This window comes from Terrapene carolina, unplaced genomic scaffold (genome assembly GCF_002925995.2).
Source record: "Terrapene carolina triunguis isolate 2854851 unplaced genomic scaffold, T_m_triunguis-2.0 Scaffold111, whole genome shotgun sequence".
Taxonomy (NCBI): Eukaryota; Metazoa; Chordata; order Testudines; family Emydidae; genus Terrapene; species Terrapene triunguis.
The window spans coordinates 24170626-24188368 of record NW_020664462.1 but is presented as its reverse complement, the minus strand read 5'-3'; the positions used below and the strand labels follow the sequence as shown (position 1 = coordinate 24188368).

Genomic DNA, 17743 nt, shown 5'->3' with positions numbered 1-17743 from the left:
CAGACTAACACGGCTACCCCTCTGATAAAATAGATAAAAATCTTTTTATATGCCTTCTGGTTTCTGAGCCATTAATGTGCACTTTGGTCACATTTTCAAGTTTTTCTCTACCACCATGAGGTCTGAACATTTACTTTAAAAAAAGCCAAAAAAACAAAACAAAAAACAAAACCCCTGAGTTGCTTATGTAGTCACAAGAGCTGAGGCTTTAAGAAAAACAGAGAATATGGCAAGGCTCGTGATAAAATTGTGAGATTTGGCAACACTGGACCAACAAATATTTTTCTCCTAAAATACTAGTTTTTATTGTTTACCTGCATATGAGAATAGTTTGCATTGAAACTACCTTTGAAAGTCATATTATAAAAATGCACTGTATCGGATTCCTGTAAATTTACCAATATGTGCTGAATAACTGCCAGCAAGCACATTAACCCAAAACATTTTTTCTTCTTTTGAGTTCTCATTGTCCAGACACAACACAGCTAACTGTCTCCTGACTTGCTTTGCCACTGCATCACTCACAATGGGTGGGATTCTCACCCCTACCCTGCTACCCAGGCCTGTTTACAACCTGTAAAAGGGCTAAAGTAGAATAAAGGGGCTCTAAAAGCCCGTCCCAGCTGGAGGAGAATTCCTCTGGTAATAATGAAGAAGACAGCCTCTGACTCTACATACTTGCCACTATTGCTGCAACTTCACTGCCGCTGTTAGTCGAGCAAGCTTTGGTCTAGCTAGATCTTGGATATGTCTAAATGTGCTGAAGCCACTCCTCCCAATGGCAGTGAAGACCTACGCTTAGGAGAGAAGCACAGTATCTCGCCCCACATTTTGACTTTACAGTTACTGCAGAACCTTGCCAAAGCCTTGAGAGAAATCCTTTCTCCCCCATTCATCCAGAGTGTGTTTTTTATACGTATACGTATATGTATATGTATATGTATATGTATTTTTCTGTTTTTTCCTAAGTTTCTTCCTATTTTATATTCCAAAGAAGAAGAATAAAGGAACTTTGAAAAATTTGTGGTATTCATTATTAAAAGGACTTAAAAGTGATCCTTTTAAGGCTGACTGCATGCTCCAAGGGTTTTTTATGATAGGTGGAAGAGTATAGTGCATGACAAACCATCAAATCTATGTGGGACTAAGCAGCTGCAGCAGGACAGGATGATGTAGAGCCTGAAAGATGGAATATTTTGTTACGGTAATTTACATGTCCTTATTTCCCTTCTTATTGATGGCATTCAAAACGTTAGATAAAATTCCTACAACTCGATCTTTTTTCAGGCTAGGTTAAATGAAATTAATTTACGAACTCCAGGTGTATGGAAATTAAAGATTTCAGATAACCTCTGGACACCAGTCAGGTGATTTTCCTGTGTAAAATATCATTTCTGTCTAGAGAAGCAACTGCTTGACACTACAATGTTGACAAGTCAGTAGTACTGTGTCTGTGCAGTATGCATGTACAGAAATTGCTTACTGCTAGGCTTGTTCAGCACCTAGGCAAATAAATAAAGAGGACGAAAGATTAACAGGGCCCAGTGATCCTTGTGCTTGAGCCCTTCTTATCTTGAGTGCAACAGTGACTTTCAGTAAGAGATAGCTAAATAATTAATACCAGATCTGCTGAAGGGGATGGAGAGGGGAAACCTGGAAGTGGTCTTAGCAGCTGGTTCATTATTGACAGCAGTTTTGAAAAATGCTGTGCTGGAGACTTGCTAACTCAGGATTCCTAGGCAGAGCCAGGAATATCCAGGATTGTTCCAAGACGACATGTGCCAACATATTCACCATGTTATAAATTCTAAAGTGTGCTTAGCAGTAATGTTTTAAATCATTGAAAAATAATCACAATAGAACTAATGTGAATGTTTCAAAAAAACTGCCATCCCCTTTACTAAGCTGGATTTTACTTTGTTTTATCCTCCTGCTTATAGTGTAATAAGTTAAACGGTGTTACGTGGGCTACTTGCCAGACTTCACTTTGACCAAGAGATAAAGCAGGAGACAGAAATGGTGGAATAAAAAGGCTACACACAGGGTTAAAACTGCTACTTTTATGTAGGGGAAGAAAAAGTGTTTACTAGGATTCCATTAGTGCTTAAGGTAGTCCTCCCTAACATAATTAAATATCAGTGTTCTACCTTAATGTATTTTTACCAAATCCCTATTGTAAATTGGAAAACTAAAGTATTTTCTTGACAGCTGTTCCTTTCTTGCTGAAAAATTCCCCTACCTACGAGTTTTTGCCCTTATAGATGGGTAACCACTCCATAGGAGTTGGCTATGCTTCATATGCTTAAGAACATAAGGGCCAAGTGGCCTTAATGTTCAAAAGTGGCCTCTGATTTTGGAGATTCCTCAGCTGTGGAGTGCTGAGCTTCAGAAACGCAGGGCTTGATTTTCATGGGCACTGAATAACCATAACTCCAACTGAAGTCAGGGGTAGCTGAGGGTACTCAGCACCTCCTTAGAAATCTGAAGCTTGATTATTTAAGTCGGGCACGCAAAATTGGAGATCACACTTGCAAATGTTGCTTCGGTACTTCTAAACATAGTAACCTAAGGTGGCTCCTAGATTTTTAAGGCCAGAAAGAACTATTATGATCCAGTCTGGTCTCCTTATTTGAAGTGAATGGAAATAAATAGCTTACGATGCTGCAACCTGCCAACAGCTGTATGTGGCGAATTAAAGATAGCATTTAAGGGTAAAGCAAATATTGTTACAGAGTACTCTATCGATTACTTAGTCTCTCTGGCACCAGGCTCCTCTTTCCATGCTCATTAAGGCATGTCTCTAAGAAGAGTTGGCTTTGTTTGGCACCATAATAAGTAATCTGTTTCCTGACTGACTTACCCACATGTGCTACAGGGAACAGGCAAGAGGACATAAACTCTGGGTGGTTGTTTTGCTTCCCTTGTACAAAAGCTGCTTGTCACAATACAGAGGAAAACGCTCCTTTCTTGCAAGTTATTTCTCCCCAAGATCATTGTTAGGTTTTAAAATTTCTACATGTACTTATTCTCCTTTTGTGACATATAACCAGGAAGACTGGCACCTAGAATATTGTTATTTTCTGTACAGCCTTTTAATGGTTTGATCTAGTATAGTGGCTCCCTACCTTTCCAGACTACTGTACCTGCTTCAGGAGTCTAACTTGTCTCACTTAAAAACTATTTGCTTACAAAATTAGACATAAAAATACAAAAGTGTCACAGCACACAACTACTGAAAAATTGCTTACTTTCTCATTTTTACCATACAATTATAAATAAATCAATTGGAATATAAATATTTTGCTTACATTTCAGTGTATACTATATAGAGCGGTATAAACAAGTATGGAATTTTAGTTTGTACTGAATTCACTCGTGCTTTTTATGTAGCCTGTTGTAAAAGTAGGCAAATACCTAGATGAGTTCGTGTACCCCCGGAACACCTCTGAGTACACTCGGGAACACCTGTGATTACCCCCCCAAGGTACATATACCCCTGGTTGAGAACCACCAATGTAGTAATTAGTGTTGAACATCTCCTGTGAGTTCAGGCATGCCAAGTAAGCTGCAATCAGGAAGAGAAATCATGGGAAATGCATTTTTTCTGTACAGTTTTAGTTTTTTATAATAAAACATATAGGTTTTTACACAAAATGTTATTTTAATTCAGTAGCTTTGTAGTTATGGCTCCTTTTTGTTGTCATATTTAGCAAATTTGTAGTTTTCTGGCACTTTAGTTGCAATATTATCAAATGGCCAATTTTGCTTCTTTTGAGCTAGTTACCTTTTCAGCATAGTCACTAGCATGCTCTCTTTTATAAAGTACTTTTGCTGGGAGAATCATTTCCTGTTTCCCCAACACAAACAGTGGGATCTAAAATTACTGTGATTTACTGAACTTTGCTGTAGGTAGCTGAAGAGTTTTTGTTGTATCTTGTCATTAAGTGGGCTTGAAGGATCCAGCAACTGTGTTAAGTTTTTGTTTTGTTTTGTTTTTTTGTTTTTTAACAATTAAAATAGAGGGATGATTGCGCCGGTGTAGTAGTCTGTCCAACACCCTTTCCCAAAAAGACACTGACATGACTTGATTTAGGATTGTGCTGAGTCCCATATATACCACTCAAATGCTCACCTAAGTGGGAATTTTTAGAATAAGCTGCTAACAAGGGAGGAAAGTCACCTTGTATCAGCTGTTCATGTTTTCCTCCAGCCAATTTTTATCTCAAGCATTTTATCTCAAGCTGATTGTTTTCCTTGCAGACTGAATTGATAATCAAGATTTTTGTTATGTCTTTAATGCTTCTCCATTGTTCACTTGTCTTTTAATCTATCTGTCTCAACTTACTAAATTTGTGACTTAGGTCTGTAGTGTAGACCAGACCTATATCAGTGTAACTACGTTGTTCAAAAAAATCCACATCCCTGAGCAATGTAGGGCTTGGCTACACTTGCGAGTTAGTGCGCAATAAAGGAGCCCCGTGTGCACTAGCTCACTCCCCGTCCATGCTGACAAGGCACGTAGAGCGTTCTGACTGCGAGGCTAGAGCGCTCCTGGTACTCCACCTCGGCAAGAGGAATAACATTTGCTGCGCCCCCGCTGGAGCGCTGCGGCGCCAGTGTGAATGAGGTGTTGCATTACTGCGCTCTGATTGGCCTCCGGAAATGTCTCATAATCCCCTTAAGTCAAGTGGCCACTCTTGTCATTATTTTGAATTGCTGCAGGAATGTGGAAGTGCCCTTTGAAAGCTCCGTTTCTGACAGTTGGCTGCTTATCTGCTCTGAGACAAATCAACCATTACTGTGGAATGCTGTGTGAGAGAGAGAGGCGAGGGGAGAGAGGGGGGTCTGCGGCTGTCTGAACCCCCCAAAAACCCACTCTCTCTCTCCCCACATACACACAACATGCTCCCTGTCACATTCCACCCCCCACCCCCATTTGAAAAGCACGTTGCAGACACTTGCATGCTGGGATAGCTGCCTGTAATGCACCACTCCCAATGCCGCTGCAAGTGCCGCAAATGTGGCCACGCCAGTGCACTTGAAGCTGTCAGTGTGGACAGACTGCAACACTTTCCCTACTGTGCTCTCCGAAGGCTGATTTAACTCACAGCGCTCTACATCTGCAAGTGTAGCCTTGCCCGTAGTTACACCCACCTAACCCCCAGTGTAGACGGCACTATGGCGGCAGGAGAGCTTCTCCCACTCAGATAGCTTCTGCTTTTCGGGGAGGTGAGTTAACTATGCCGACAGGAGAGCTCTCTCCCATCAGTATAGAGCATCTTCATTAAAGCACTACAGTGGCGTAGTTGCATCGTTTAATGTAGACTTGCCCTTTGTCAAACTACTTGAGGGGAGAAAAAGATGCTGGCATTTCCTCTTTGCTGATGGAGAGATTAAATCAGTGTCTCTGCCTTCAGAAGGAAGGCAAACAGGAGGGCTTTTTTGCAGTAGCTGACTTGGGAGGAAGGGGATTTTTGTTTTCTGTGTCAAGTTGGATGTGTAGGATTTTTCCCCTCTGGAGGTCATGAAAATGCTCCACTTTACAAAGATCTTTCTCTCTTCTACTCTGACAATACACATTCTAATCTTAGTAGTTTTAGGAGCAGTAGCATCCTAAAAATAAACCTCTTTTCCATAAGGGAAATATTTCTAAAGGAGGAATTATCCTCAGTGGAAGAAGATACAACATTTGTCTTAAGCACCTTTTTGGATTCTAAAGTTTGGATCATCTATGCTGTGTAATAACAAGATGATGCTGGAGGGGATTGCTTGATGGTCTTAACATTGACTTCTACCACCTAGACTCTCTGCAACTACAGGTTCAAATCCCAGCAGGCTTTTCTCACCTGTTTATCCTTCCAAGGTGGCTGTACGATGTTCCACATGCAATTATGCTGCATGTGTGTTGTCCTGAGCAAAATTTCATCTCTCTTTGCTATTGTGCACTTGCTGCCACTGTCCATTCCAGAAGTGGATGTTTTCCAATGCCCTGATCCTTTAATCTGATCCACACAGGTAGACTCTTGCACCCATGTGAAGCCCTACTAACTTCATTGGGATTCTGTGTGATTGCAAGGGTCCTGTCTGGATCACATTGCAGGATCCACTTCACTGGGGTACCTGTGCTTAAAGTTAAGCATGTGCTTAGGTACCTTGCTGAACTGGAGCCATAGTTTTATAAAGCAGTTTGATCCTTTGGGATGAAAAGCAGGGTTTAACTGAAATACTACTGTGATTTATTATCTGGAATGCCCAAGGCCAATAATGACTGTGGAGGTTTATAATGCCAGTTCAAATATTGCGTGCCTGTCTCCTTAAGATTTTTGTTTTAGTATTGTGTGTTTAAAGGGAAGAGCAATACTTACTGGAAGATGGATTAGAGACTGCTGAGAGGCTACTGCACTTCCTTCTGTAGAGCTGGCCTAATCTACTCTTTGCTCCTTTCCTATGCAAGATGCAGATCTTCTCCTCATCCACTTGCCCTGCCAACCAGGAGCCTGAATGTCATTTTGATGTGAAATGGTGAAATATTACAATGTAGCCATCAGTTGTGTTTGACTCACCATTTTTAAAGGTGGAAGTGTAGCACACGTAGTAGTCCTTAAAGAAGTTACTGAGGATTAATTGCTGTACTGGGAGTATAGCAAAGGCCTTCTGCTGTTGCACAACATAACCAATTATATGCTGTATAAACTTGTGCCTCTGACGTGCTGTTAGTTCTCAAGGAGATCCCGAGTCTCTAAAACCCATTGCTAGAATTGGATATGTGTCATCAGTGGTTAAGGAAGGCCCTGTGTATGCTACAGAAACAAAAGTTATGAACTGTTAATCAACTCATTTGGAGCTCAACTAATGTGGATTGAATAGTCTGTGTGTCTGGGGCCAAAGTATGCTACAGTTGGGTTCAAAAACTGTGCTTATGCCCCAGTAGAGACCTAGGCTAGGGCACTGTTTTTGAACCAGGTTAAAATGTGGATCAGCCTAATTAGCTAACAATGGCGCCAGACCATGTAATAAGATGGTTATGTGCAACGGAGTTTAATAACTGTGGTTAAACTGGATTGTGTTTTTGTAGTGAAGACACCACTGTATCAAGACACAACTTAGGGCTTGACTACTCTTACAGCAGTGCAGTAGCAAAGAAACTGCCTACACCCATGGGAGAGAGTCGCCCATTGGCATAGGCTATGTCGAAGCTCTTCCATCAACATAGTGCCATCTACACTAGAGGTTAGGTCACTATAACTCTGTCACCCCCACATCCCCCCCCACCCGGGCGACGTGGTTATACCGACATAAGTTGGTAGTGTAGACCAAGCCTCGGTACAAAGAAGCAGTCTCTCCTGCTTCTTCGGTTCAGTGCGACAACTATAAGCATCTAGCCATTCACTGAAGGGTTCGGTATATTATGCAGCATGCTACAAAGCATGATATTATGTAATTTGACTAATTTTGGCAAGTTTCTCTCACTGACGCATAAAATCATTTTGCCTCAGTGAAGAAAACAGGTTGTCAGAACAGAGGCCATGTCTACACTACCACTTATGCTGGCAAAACTTATGTCACTCAAGGGTGTGAAAAAAACACACCCCGGAGTGACATAAGTTTTGCCGGCATACATTGCAGTGTGCACAGCACTATGGCGGCAGGAGAGCTTCTCCTTGCTGACATAGCTGCCGCCGCTTGTTGAGGTGGTTTTAGTATGTCGCTGGGTGTGCTCTCTGCCATCAGCATAGAGCGGCTACACAAGCGATCTTACAGTGGCACAGCTGCATCGGTACAGCTGTGCCACTGTAAGCTCACTAGTGTAGACATGGCCTAAATCATAGCCTGAAGCAATGGAGAGTCCTCAGAGTAGGCTTTGTCCTGTCCTGTTTGAGTCAGAAACAGTCCCGATCTTAGCCTCTTGCTGTAAGTTGGCTCCATACACACCTTTTGCCTACTTGTTTTTGGATGTCACCAGCCTCTACTTCCCTGGAGCTGATGGCAGATAAATAATTTGCAGTGCCTTTGGTTTAAAAACAAAACCCTGCAAATCCAGTTTTAACTTCTTCAGTCATTTTTAAATCAGGCCCCAGAGGGATTTATCCTTTTGCACAGGCTGAACGTGAAGCAGTTTACATTTTGTCTTGTCTTCTCACAACAACTACTGTGATACAAAGTACAAAGCTTGTGATTTTTGTCTTTGCTCAGTGAGTATTGGTCTTACAGCTGTTCTGGTTTGGGTAAGACACCTTTGTGTTTAAGATTTGGACAGTTCATACAGTTCAAGCATCTTTAAAAAAACACATAGACACAGAGAAAGAGAGAGACAGACAGACACAAGGTAGGTGACTGAGGTAATATCTTTTATTGGATTGGAAGTTATGAAAGTAGCAGGGTAAAATATGGTGCCGAATAGAGCAGCAGTGTTCTCTTAGAGTTACGAATGTCCTGTGGCAAAACAACTGATTTTAACAGCTCAAGAAGCTCCTGGCTGAAATGAAAGTACTTTGAATTCTGATCTCTCAAAGCTTGTCCTATGAAATATACAGGTGCTCTAACAAGTCTAGCAAATTTCTCCCCTTTGTATGCCCCTTCCTTACAAATCTCATTAAATACTCACTGTTTTATTTTATGGCTATGTCCTCTAACTAAATTTGGTAAAATGTTGATGACCCTGACCTTTTGTGGAGGAAAGAGCGAAAATCCTCGCCAGCCAAAGAAATCTGCATCCATGCTTCAGAAGCACATCTTCTGACCTGTGAAATAGGCCTCCAGAACAATTCTTTACCAATTCCTTCAACCCGCATTTGCTGGTTGTGGCTTAGAAAAGGACCTAATGCTGTTTGAGGTCTTCCTTTAGCTGTAGGGCCTAGGTTTCAGTCTCTGGAGACCTGTGGTATTTTATTTATAGAGAGGGAGGGGCTAGCCTCCCCACAATTGAAATAGCAATTACTGTCCCATTAATATGCTGATTTCAGTCCAGTTTTATCCTTTGCTCTCCCCTTTCTGCAAGTCACACTATCACATTTTAAATGTTTAGGAATCTGGTTCATTTTTGACCTAAAGCAGTTCTGTTTCTTAGTAATCTACTGCACAGAGCTTCACAGTGCTCCGGACAAGCATCACCAGTAGTGCTGACTTGTGAGGAGTTGTGCTACTGGTCCCCTCCTAACATCCTGTACATCAGTAAGTAAAAAATTGTAGTACCACATCTAGAACTGTTCCCTAACAGGACTCGGAGCTTCCTCTTTCTTCATCCCTTTGATCCTGGCATTTTCTTAAAGATGGGTTGGGACACTGCTTCATTTTACATACCTTACGGTGAGCTGTCATACACTTCTGAATGGTTAAAAACTAGAAATCAAGCTTCAGCAATCTATTGCTGCCTGAAATATGAACCTTGTTATTCATTATCTTTGTCTTCACTGCTTTGTCTGTAGGTCAGTCTTCCTGTTTCGTCTTTAAGTACTAGAAGCTGTTGCTTTAGCACCTAGTGCTGGAGCTCACTGCCTAGTTTAGGCTGTTTTTCTTTCCTGATCTCCTTAATGTTCTCCTTTAAGACTGTACCCAAAATTAACTCTGTGTTTTACATGGTCATACTTTCCATCTATCTACCTCCTGCCTTCCCTAAAGAGTGGCTTTGGCAAACCCTAAATGTGGTTAGGGCATTGTAGTTCCACCTCCACATAACACCAGAACTCAGGTTTACTAAATCCTTCTTTGTGTTTTTTCAAGGCCACAAAAAGGGACAAAGTGCCTACTATAGATCTATTAATCTAGGCTTATACTGCGTTCATCTCAGTGGATCTGAGCCCTTGACTAAATGGATCCGACTATGCATTAAATTGTGTTTATATAGCCAAAGGGCATCCATGTCCTCTGCATGAGACAACTCGTTCCTCTGGCAGGTTGAAGTTCTCCTGCTGAGAGACAGTCTTGTTTTAGGAAGCCACCTGACGATCTGCTGGCACATTTATCATTTATGTTATGAGGGTGAGTGCCTTCTCACAGATTCATTGGGACTGTAGCAGTTCGATGTTCCTTTTTAATTGAAACGCTTTTGGCACCTTTTTTGGTAAAACTCATATTTTCCACTAGTGTTTAATTTCACCATGAAATCAGTTATGTGCTGAAATAGCAGAGAGAGCCTCCGCTCAGGATTGTTATCAATGCAAATTACAGGTGGCTCTTCCACTATGTGTCAGTGTGAATCCCACTGTGAGTAGGCATGTGCCTTGTGTACAAGATCAGAATTTTTTGAATAGCAGCTTCCTTCAGGGCCATGCACGCACCTTTGTGCTCCTGTACGAAAGGAGAGAGGGCTGGGGTGGTCACGATCTCCCTTACCACCTGTGGCAGCAAGATGGAACCTGGTGAGTGTCTGACCTGCTAGGTCTTTTTGCCTTTGGCTAAATTTCTTCACACTCTTCATAAAGCCTTTAGAGCTCTTCTGATTCTTTGACATACAGCCTCCATGAGTGATATTGACCTGGAGGGAATATTTACAGGACAAACTTCCCCACACAGGGCTTCTCAACATGGCAGATTAGAAACCTGCAGGCTTCAAGCCCTACCCATCCTGCAATGGGCTAATTCCATTGAAAGATGGACAAAACAGGTGCCTCTTCAGGGAGTTTCCTGCATACCAAGACGTTGCTCATTTGCCTTTCGTTCTCCACAATAATGCATAAGTCATGAGACACTCAGTTGAAGCCTCACCTCCTTGAAGCAATCTATAAAGGTCTCTTTGGATCCTGAGGAGATGAGCTCCAGTGTCCAGACAGCAGACAAGCCAGCTTCATCCAGTGCCCTGTCTAGTAGGTGGGTGACTCCAAAGAGAAGATGAGTAAAGACCTGGTGCCAGTACCAAAGCTGGCAACACAAACACCATTGGAACTGAAGCTGATGCCAGCACTGAAGTCCAGCTCTGAGAGGCACAGAGGCAGATGCCAAACAGAGCTTTGTGTTTCCCATAAAGACAGGCCACTAATGTCTCGGGGGAAAGCCACCAAGCATCCCATGGTGTCAAGGGCTGGTGATAAGCAGCAGAGCCTTCTCCAGCACTGATCTGAGCTCTCTCATTGCAGCCTGTACCACTGGGGAAACCAGGGCTGTCATCAGTACCAGGACACCTGCTGATACTGATGCCAACCCTGGTACTGAGAGTGCTGTATACCTCGGCACCACCCACAGAGGTGGTTTGTTCCTCTTCTCAGTCACCAGGACATATGTTCTTGCCATCTTCAAGCAAAGGACACTCTGAAATCTGTGGTCAGTATCACTGAAAAGTCTGCCAGCTCTTCCTCTGGACTCAGTCACCTGTGCAGCAGGAATGGCATTGGACTGGCTGATAGCAAACAACCCAGCCACACTGCTACAGCATGTGCCGTGGCCCTGTTGGGCCTACTGGGATCTTGCCTCACAGGACTCTAGCAGCTGGTCTCCAGCAGATTTGAGGAAGAGGTCACTCTCCCTATCTGCTTCTCTGGCCAGATCGCCTGTGCCAGACTACCAGGAAGACCCAGATCCTGGGACAGAGTAACAGCAGCATCCTGTTTCACTATCAAAGGATGCCTTTGGCACTGATGACTTTGTCATTTCAAGACCTCCTTATAAGAATTGCTGAGACTCTAGGGATGGAGATTTCAGTCTTGGAGAAATTTAAAAGGTTTTTTACATTTGACAATCCCTAGCTCGACCAGATACAACATCCCCATAAATGAGGGGCTGCTCAACCCAGCCAAGGCCTTGTGGCAGACACAATTCTAACTGCAAAACAGGTAGAGAAATGGTGCTAGGTCCCTCAATCTCCATTTAATCTGGGTTGTCTGGCAACCCTCAATCTGGGTTGTCGTGGCAAAACTCGAACATTTTAAATCAAAGAAAAGTACTTCTAAGGATAAGGACCCAAAGGGGATTGACCTGTTTGGGGGAAAATCTTACTGCTCTACCCCTTTACAACTCTGCGTGGCAAATTGCAAAGCCTTACTGGCCAAATATGACTTTTTTGACTTGGGACAGAGTGAAAACCGTTTCTCTCAACTCCTGCATGACAGGAAGGAGGAACTCTGGGATATAATCAAGAAAGGCCAATTGGTGGCCAAGATGGCTTTGCAGGCAGCACTTGGAAACCTTTGACACTGCAGCAAGATTTATGGCCGCAGTGGTGACTGTTCAGAGCATCATGGCTCCAAGCATCAGGCATCCCTAGGGTGGTACAGGCCACAAACAAGGACCGGCCCTTTGAGAGCATGGAATTATTCAGCAAGCACACTGACAGTGCTCTGCGCTCTCTAAAAGATTCAAAGGCCACTATGATGCCCTCCTTGGGGATTTACTCTCTGACCCTCATGCCACAAGCCATATGTCCTCAACCCCAGTGCTGTCCTCTGACTTCTGGCAAGCTGAGGACCGTACCACAAAAGTTGAGCTACAATAGGAGTCACCAGCCTTCTTCATCCTCTGCAGTGCATCCTGTCTCTCTGGCATGTCAACAAATTTGATAGGACTGTTTGGAGCCACAACAGATCCAGTTCCGAGGACACCACTTTCGGAAGCAGACTTGCCCAATTCCCCCTTTCAGTTCACACCCTATCTTGTTCCAGGATAACTTTCACGTGTAGCCAAGTAGAGCTGGCCAACAAACTGTTCTCCTGTCTTATGAAACTTGAGATTTTGAAAAATTTCCTGGTCTGCATCAGGTCAGAACTGAGACCTTTTGATGTTTTTCACAAAAAGAGAGAGAGCAGTCAACAGCCTAGTGGTTAGGGCACTCCCATGGGATGTGAGAGACCCAAGTTCAGGTCCCCATTCTGCCTGAGTCAGACACTGACTTAAATGTCATTTTCTCACATCCCAGGTGAGTGCCCTAACCAGTAGGCTATTGGCTATTCTGGGACAAGGCTCTTTCTCTCTCTTGCCCTTTGATTTTTCCAAAAATGGCAAACCTTTCCCAACAAAAGTTTAGTAGAAACTGTTACATTCTCGCTTAAAGTTGTGCTTTCAATAAATCAGCATTTTCCAACAAAAAAGTTTAATCCAAAAATTGCCACACCAGCTCTGTAGACAAGCCCTTATCTTATTGGGGAGGCTCTGTGCCTTCCAATGACCTCTTGCTTAGACTAGGATGACAGAATGTGGAACCAAATATGTCTTTCCAAAGAGGGACTTGGGAAAGACAGGGAATCCATTCTTTGGCATAGCAATGGGGTCAGATGGCACTGCAGACTAGGAATTGGAAATGTTGCTCTATCTTATGGGTCTGATGTTCATATGTACAGAATAGTTGGTTCCTTTATGGTACTTTCAGAAATGTAGTGCTCACTATCCCCATGCTAGGGCTTTGGTTTAGTACTTACTCAGATGAAGTGTAAATACTGTTTACTTGTGTAAGTGTAAAGCAGTGGTGGTGGTGTTATGACATTGCTTTCTGTTGTTACTTATTAGAGTAGAAAAGTCTGCTGAGTATATTTAGTTAATCCAATCGTATTTATCTTAAATTTTATAACAGAAATGTTCTTTGACATTTAAAAAGTATAACTGGATTTTTCAAAGCCTTTTCTATTTTGGGGGGGGTTGTGATACTATTCTGTCTGTACATATTCATTTTGTTCAGATACCAAATAAGAGCCACTGCAAATGAATCTGACTTGCTCTGGTTTTACTCTTGTCAGAAGTGAACATCATGGTTGTGAAATGCACTGAAGAACTTAATATAGAACTATGAAATAGCAGATGATGGGACAGACGTTGTAAATCATGTGAAGCTTAGTCATTTCTTCCACATCCTGCAGTACCAGATAGTAGTATATTTTACGGTTATCACTCTGAGTGCTTTCATTTCTTTTACCTCATGTATTACATATGTTAATAGCTTGGGTGTAGATGGATTAAAAGTTCCCAAATTAATGCCAAGTGTATTTCTGAATTCCCAGGTGATAACCTTTCCATAGTTAAGGTTGCAGCTAATTTTCTGTTGTATACCAGATTTTGCACCCTTTCTAAAATCTCCGAGAAAATGTATAGATGAAGTCAGGGGCCTGGATAGAGTTGGTGGGGAAGCTGTGAAATTATTTGAACAAAGACTTCCCAAGAGGAACATTATAAAAACCTGATCTGTTTCAAAGTTGCAAAAGTCTTCTAATGCTTTTGCCCAGACATAGGGAAAAACAGGAACGGAAATGCATCCAATTTTTATCACTGGAATCGAGTTAGTGCATGTTACCAAAGAAAGTCCAGAACTTAAATGGGAAAAGTTATTAGGCCTTCATTTCAGAACTGGAGTTAGATAACACAGTGCTGGTGATGCATTTATAGCTCACAGGCACATTGCATAGACTAGATCTGGAAAGGAGCACTGAGATGGGAGTCAGGATACCATGGGGCAGATCCTCAGCTGGTACAAATCGGCATAGCTCCATTGATTGAATTGTCTCTCTGATATTGCTGACCCATATCTCTTCCACTTAGTCACAGTGCCACGCAGAGAGAACATCTAAATCCCCTTTTGTCCTCTCCTTTCCAGGACAGGGGAAAACCAGTAGAAAGTCCTTAACTGAGGGCTGCTAATGCTAAAAAATTTCTTTAGGGAGGCAAAGTGTAAGCTATCCTTAAACAGCTAATGAAAGGCCCTCGGTGAAGAAAACGTCACTTGAGGTTGGCACTCTTGCTAGCGATCACTCAGTTTCAGACTGGCTCCCTGGGGCCACTGCTCTCCACCAAGTCCGAGTGCTGCTCAGATAGTGGTGAATCAGCGCTGAAGTTTTGTACAAAGCAAATTTTCTATTTAAAGAAAACAGTCATTTTTGTTTTCATGTTTTATCTAATGTTCCTCAGACTAACTTTCTTATATTTTCTCATACTTTTTAAATATTTTGTGGGGGTCTTTTTGCTCTAAGCCTTCTGTTCTCCAAGATATTTCCCCCTTGATTTTCCCTTTCTCCCCGTATTGTATAATCTTCAGTGCTTTATTCTTCTTCTCTCAAACTCTCCCCATTACCTGTTGCATGTCCATTTCTAAATCCCCTTTTGTCCTCTCTTTTCCATTTGGAATGAGGACCAGAGTGCAGAACTTGCTCATGTTTGCTTTCTAAATGTGGATGCTGAATGTTTTTTGGGAAGACAGGTGGGGTGACACAGAATGAATTCTCAGGTAGGTGTTTAGATCACTTGTGGCTTTTTGTGCTTTTAAGAAAGAACCATTGGGTGAGGAAGGGATCATTTTGATTTTTATATAGGATTGTTTTTGACATTTCTAAATTTCTTCAAGACGTGATCAACTTTGAGAGAGTGATTTCTCTCTCTCTTTCTCAGAGCTACTTCTTAATTGTGATGTCTCCTCAGAAAAAGATTTTTGTATTATATAATTGTCATTGTTCTTTTGCATTTCCTAGCATCCTCCTGGGCAATTGAGAAGGAAATACAGTTCCTGCTCCACTATTTTCCTGGATGACAGCACAGTCAGTCAGCCAAACCTCAAATATACAATTAAATGGTGGGTAGTGTTAAATTCTTTGACTTAAACATATATTTTATTATTTCTAAACAACTGCTAAGCAGGCACTGCAGAGACCAAGCTACAAAATAGTGGTTTTTGTGTGTGTGTGCAGTCATATATGGATGTATTGCAGAGATAATGGGTGGGATTTTCTAAAGTTATTATTGTTATTTTTTTAATAAAGATTTTTGATGCTCAGCTTCTTCTAGGGTCATGCCATAACTATCCGCACTGCACATGTTCTCACAAGGATTTCAGTTGTACTCTTGATGAGTGAACCAGCCTCTGATTGGCTAGTTTGCTTTGAATGAGCACCCAAAAATTAAGATCGGTATTTGCTTATCCAGTACTTGTGAAATCCTGTGAGAACATGCTCTTTTTTTAAGATTTCCAGAACTTTCTGCTGCTTTTGGGATTGGAAATATAATACTTCAAGATTTGGCTTCCTCATTCAATGCAGGCAAGCACTGCACAGCAGTGAGCTGACAATGGGCAGCTTTGTGTAGGGAGTGCATCTCTGGCTCATCTTCACATGGATTCTCAGCATAGCTAGGTTAGTTATCGTCATCAATAGAAAATTTTGACATTTAGATTGAGTGGAAATGCAGTTGGTGTTTGGAGTATTGTTCTTTCCTCTACGCTCTGTACAGTGGAGGAAAAATGGGAGAGTAGATGGTCAAGCACCTTACATTGTTTAGGGGGGAAAAAAAACAGTTGCTGTTTGAATCCTGCTCGGATTCCAGTCATCTGTAGTATCTTTATCTTTGTGTACACACATTTAATGTAAGGTGTGTTAAATCATGCAAAGGTATTTACATAACAGAGCAGACATTCAGACTAATGTATAGCATTGGTAGTCACTAACGCATTTTGCATTTCTGTAAAAAGGCGGTTGCACACAAGTTTCACAATAATGTCTCCTGCGCTATTTCTGCCTGTAATATATTGCCTTATGCTTCCCTGGTTTTTTTTTAATTTTTATTAAAAAATAACATTAAAAGAACCAGAGGACAAAGGGGCAGCATATAGGCCACTTCCTGTTCCTAAACGTTACTGAGCTAGGTCCTCAGCCCTTCCTCATTAATTTTTGTGCCACTCTAGTAGCGCCAAGGGATTTAGCGCTGCCTCCTGGCAGTACTTGAGGATGCCCCTAGTTTAGAGGAATCCTCAGATGGCATAGGACTGGCTCCCCAGTGTAGGGGAGGGAGAGTGTCAGGGACGGGCGGGGGCGGGGTCAGAGCAATGTGCATTCTGGTAGTCTGGGCTGGAGGAGTGACTCCTTTAGAGCTATTATCCACAGTGTAAATCAGAGTAGCCCTTATGCTGCTTTAACTTTTTATCAAGAGGCTGGATTGGCCCCTGGCAAAGTCCAGGATTGGATGGGTGGAAAGTTGATAGAAAGCTACTTATGGTCACAAGCCCCTCCTATCCCGAATGCACTGACTGCTGATCTGATCCGATAGATTATTTAAAAACACACCACCATCCTAAATTAAAATATTGATGGATCTGACTTAAGAAATGTAGATTCAGCCCTCGGACTACTTCATAGGTTTCCAAACAGTGGGTGTTTTTCTAGTCTGTGGGGTGATGTTTTGTTACGAAGCCACCCTTTAAGGGCAACAGGTCAGGATCTGCTTTCAGATATCACATGCCACTCTACTGAAGTCAAATGGAGTTACATATATGTTCCTGAGGGCAGAATTTGGGCTGCATTTTTAGTCTTAACTCACAGCTCCCTGAATTTTTTCAGTCACATCAAATGATTAATTATCTTTCCTTTTTTTCCCCCTCCTGTGGGTGGGTGGACATGTGTTCAGTAAGCAAGGTGCACTGTCCAGGGACTATTTAGTACTTTTTAACATCTCCTTTTTTTAAAAAAGTTGCAATTTTAGATATAGTCAAGCAATTTAAATCTAGGAATTTCTAATGCATCTGTCACCAATAGCTAAATTCTATATTGCCAAAGCAAAATACAGTTTGCAATATATGACATTCACCTTCATCTGAGCAAAAAAATTTGTATTTTCTACCATGTTCCTATTTTTCAGCTGCTTGTCACCTAGAATAATTTGAAATTCCACTAAGAGAAACATACAGTATAGCAGCAACCTGGTGTCTTCTCAACATGTGGGATGTCTGACGCATCACAATTGTCTTATAAAAGTTCTGAAGGGAAATTGTGAAACAACCAATTAACTTTTTTAAATGGAGCCTGTCATAAATATAAAGGGAAGGGTAACAACCTTTATGTATGCAGTA

At 41.9% G+C, this 17743-nt stretch overlaps 1 protein-coding gene across 1 annotated transcript in view; it reads left to right on the top strand.

The window, feature by feature from the left end:
- Nucleotides 1-17743, top strand: part of CCNY (cyclin Y) — a 214049-nt gene that overhangs the window by 150002 nt on the left and 46304 nt on the right. The window contains exon 4 of the mRNA XM_024198292.3: nucleotides 15378-15478. Coding sequence (XP_024054060.2) covers nucleotides 15378-15478 — 101 coding nt within the window. The remainder of the gene's footprint in view (nucleotides 1-15377; nucleotides 15479-17743) is intronic.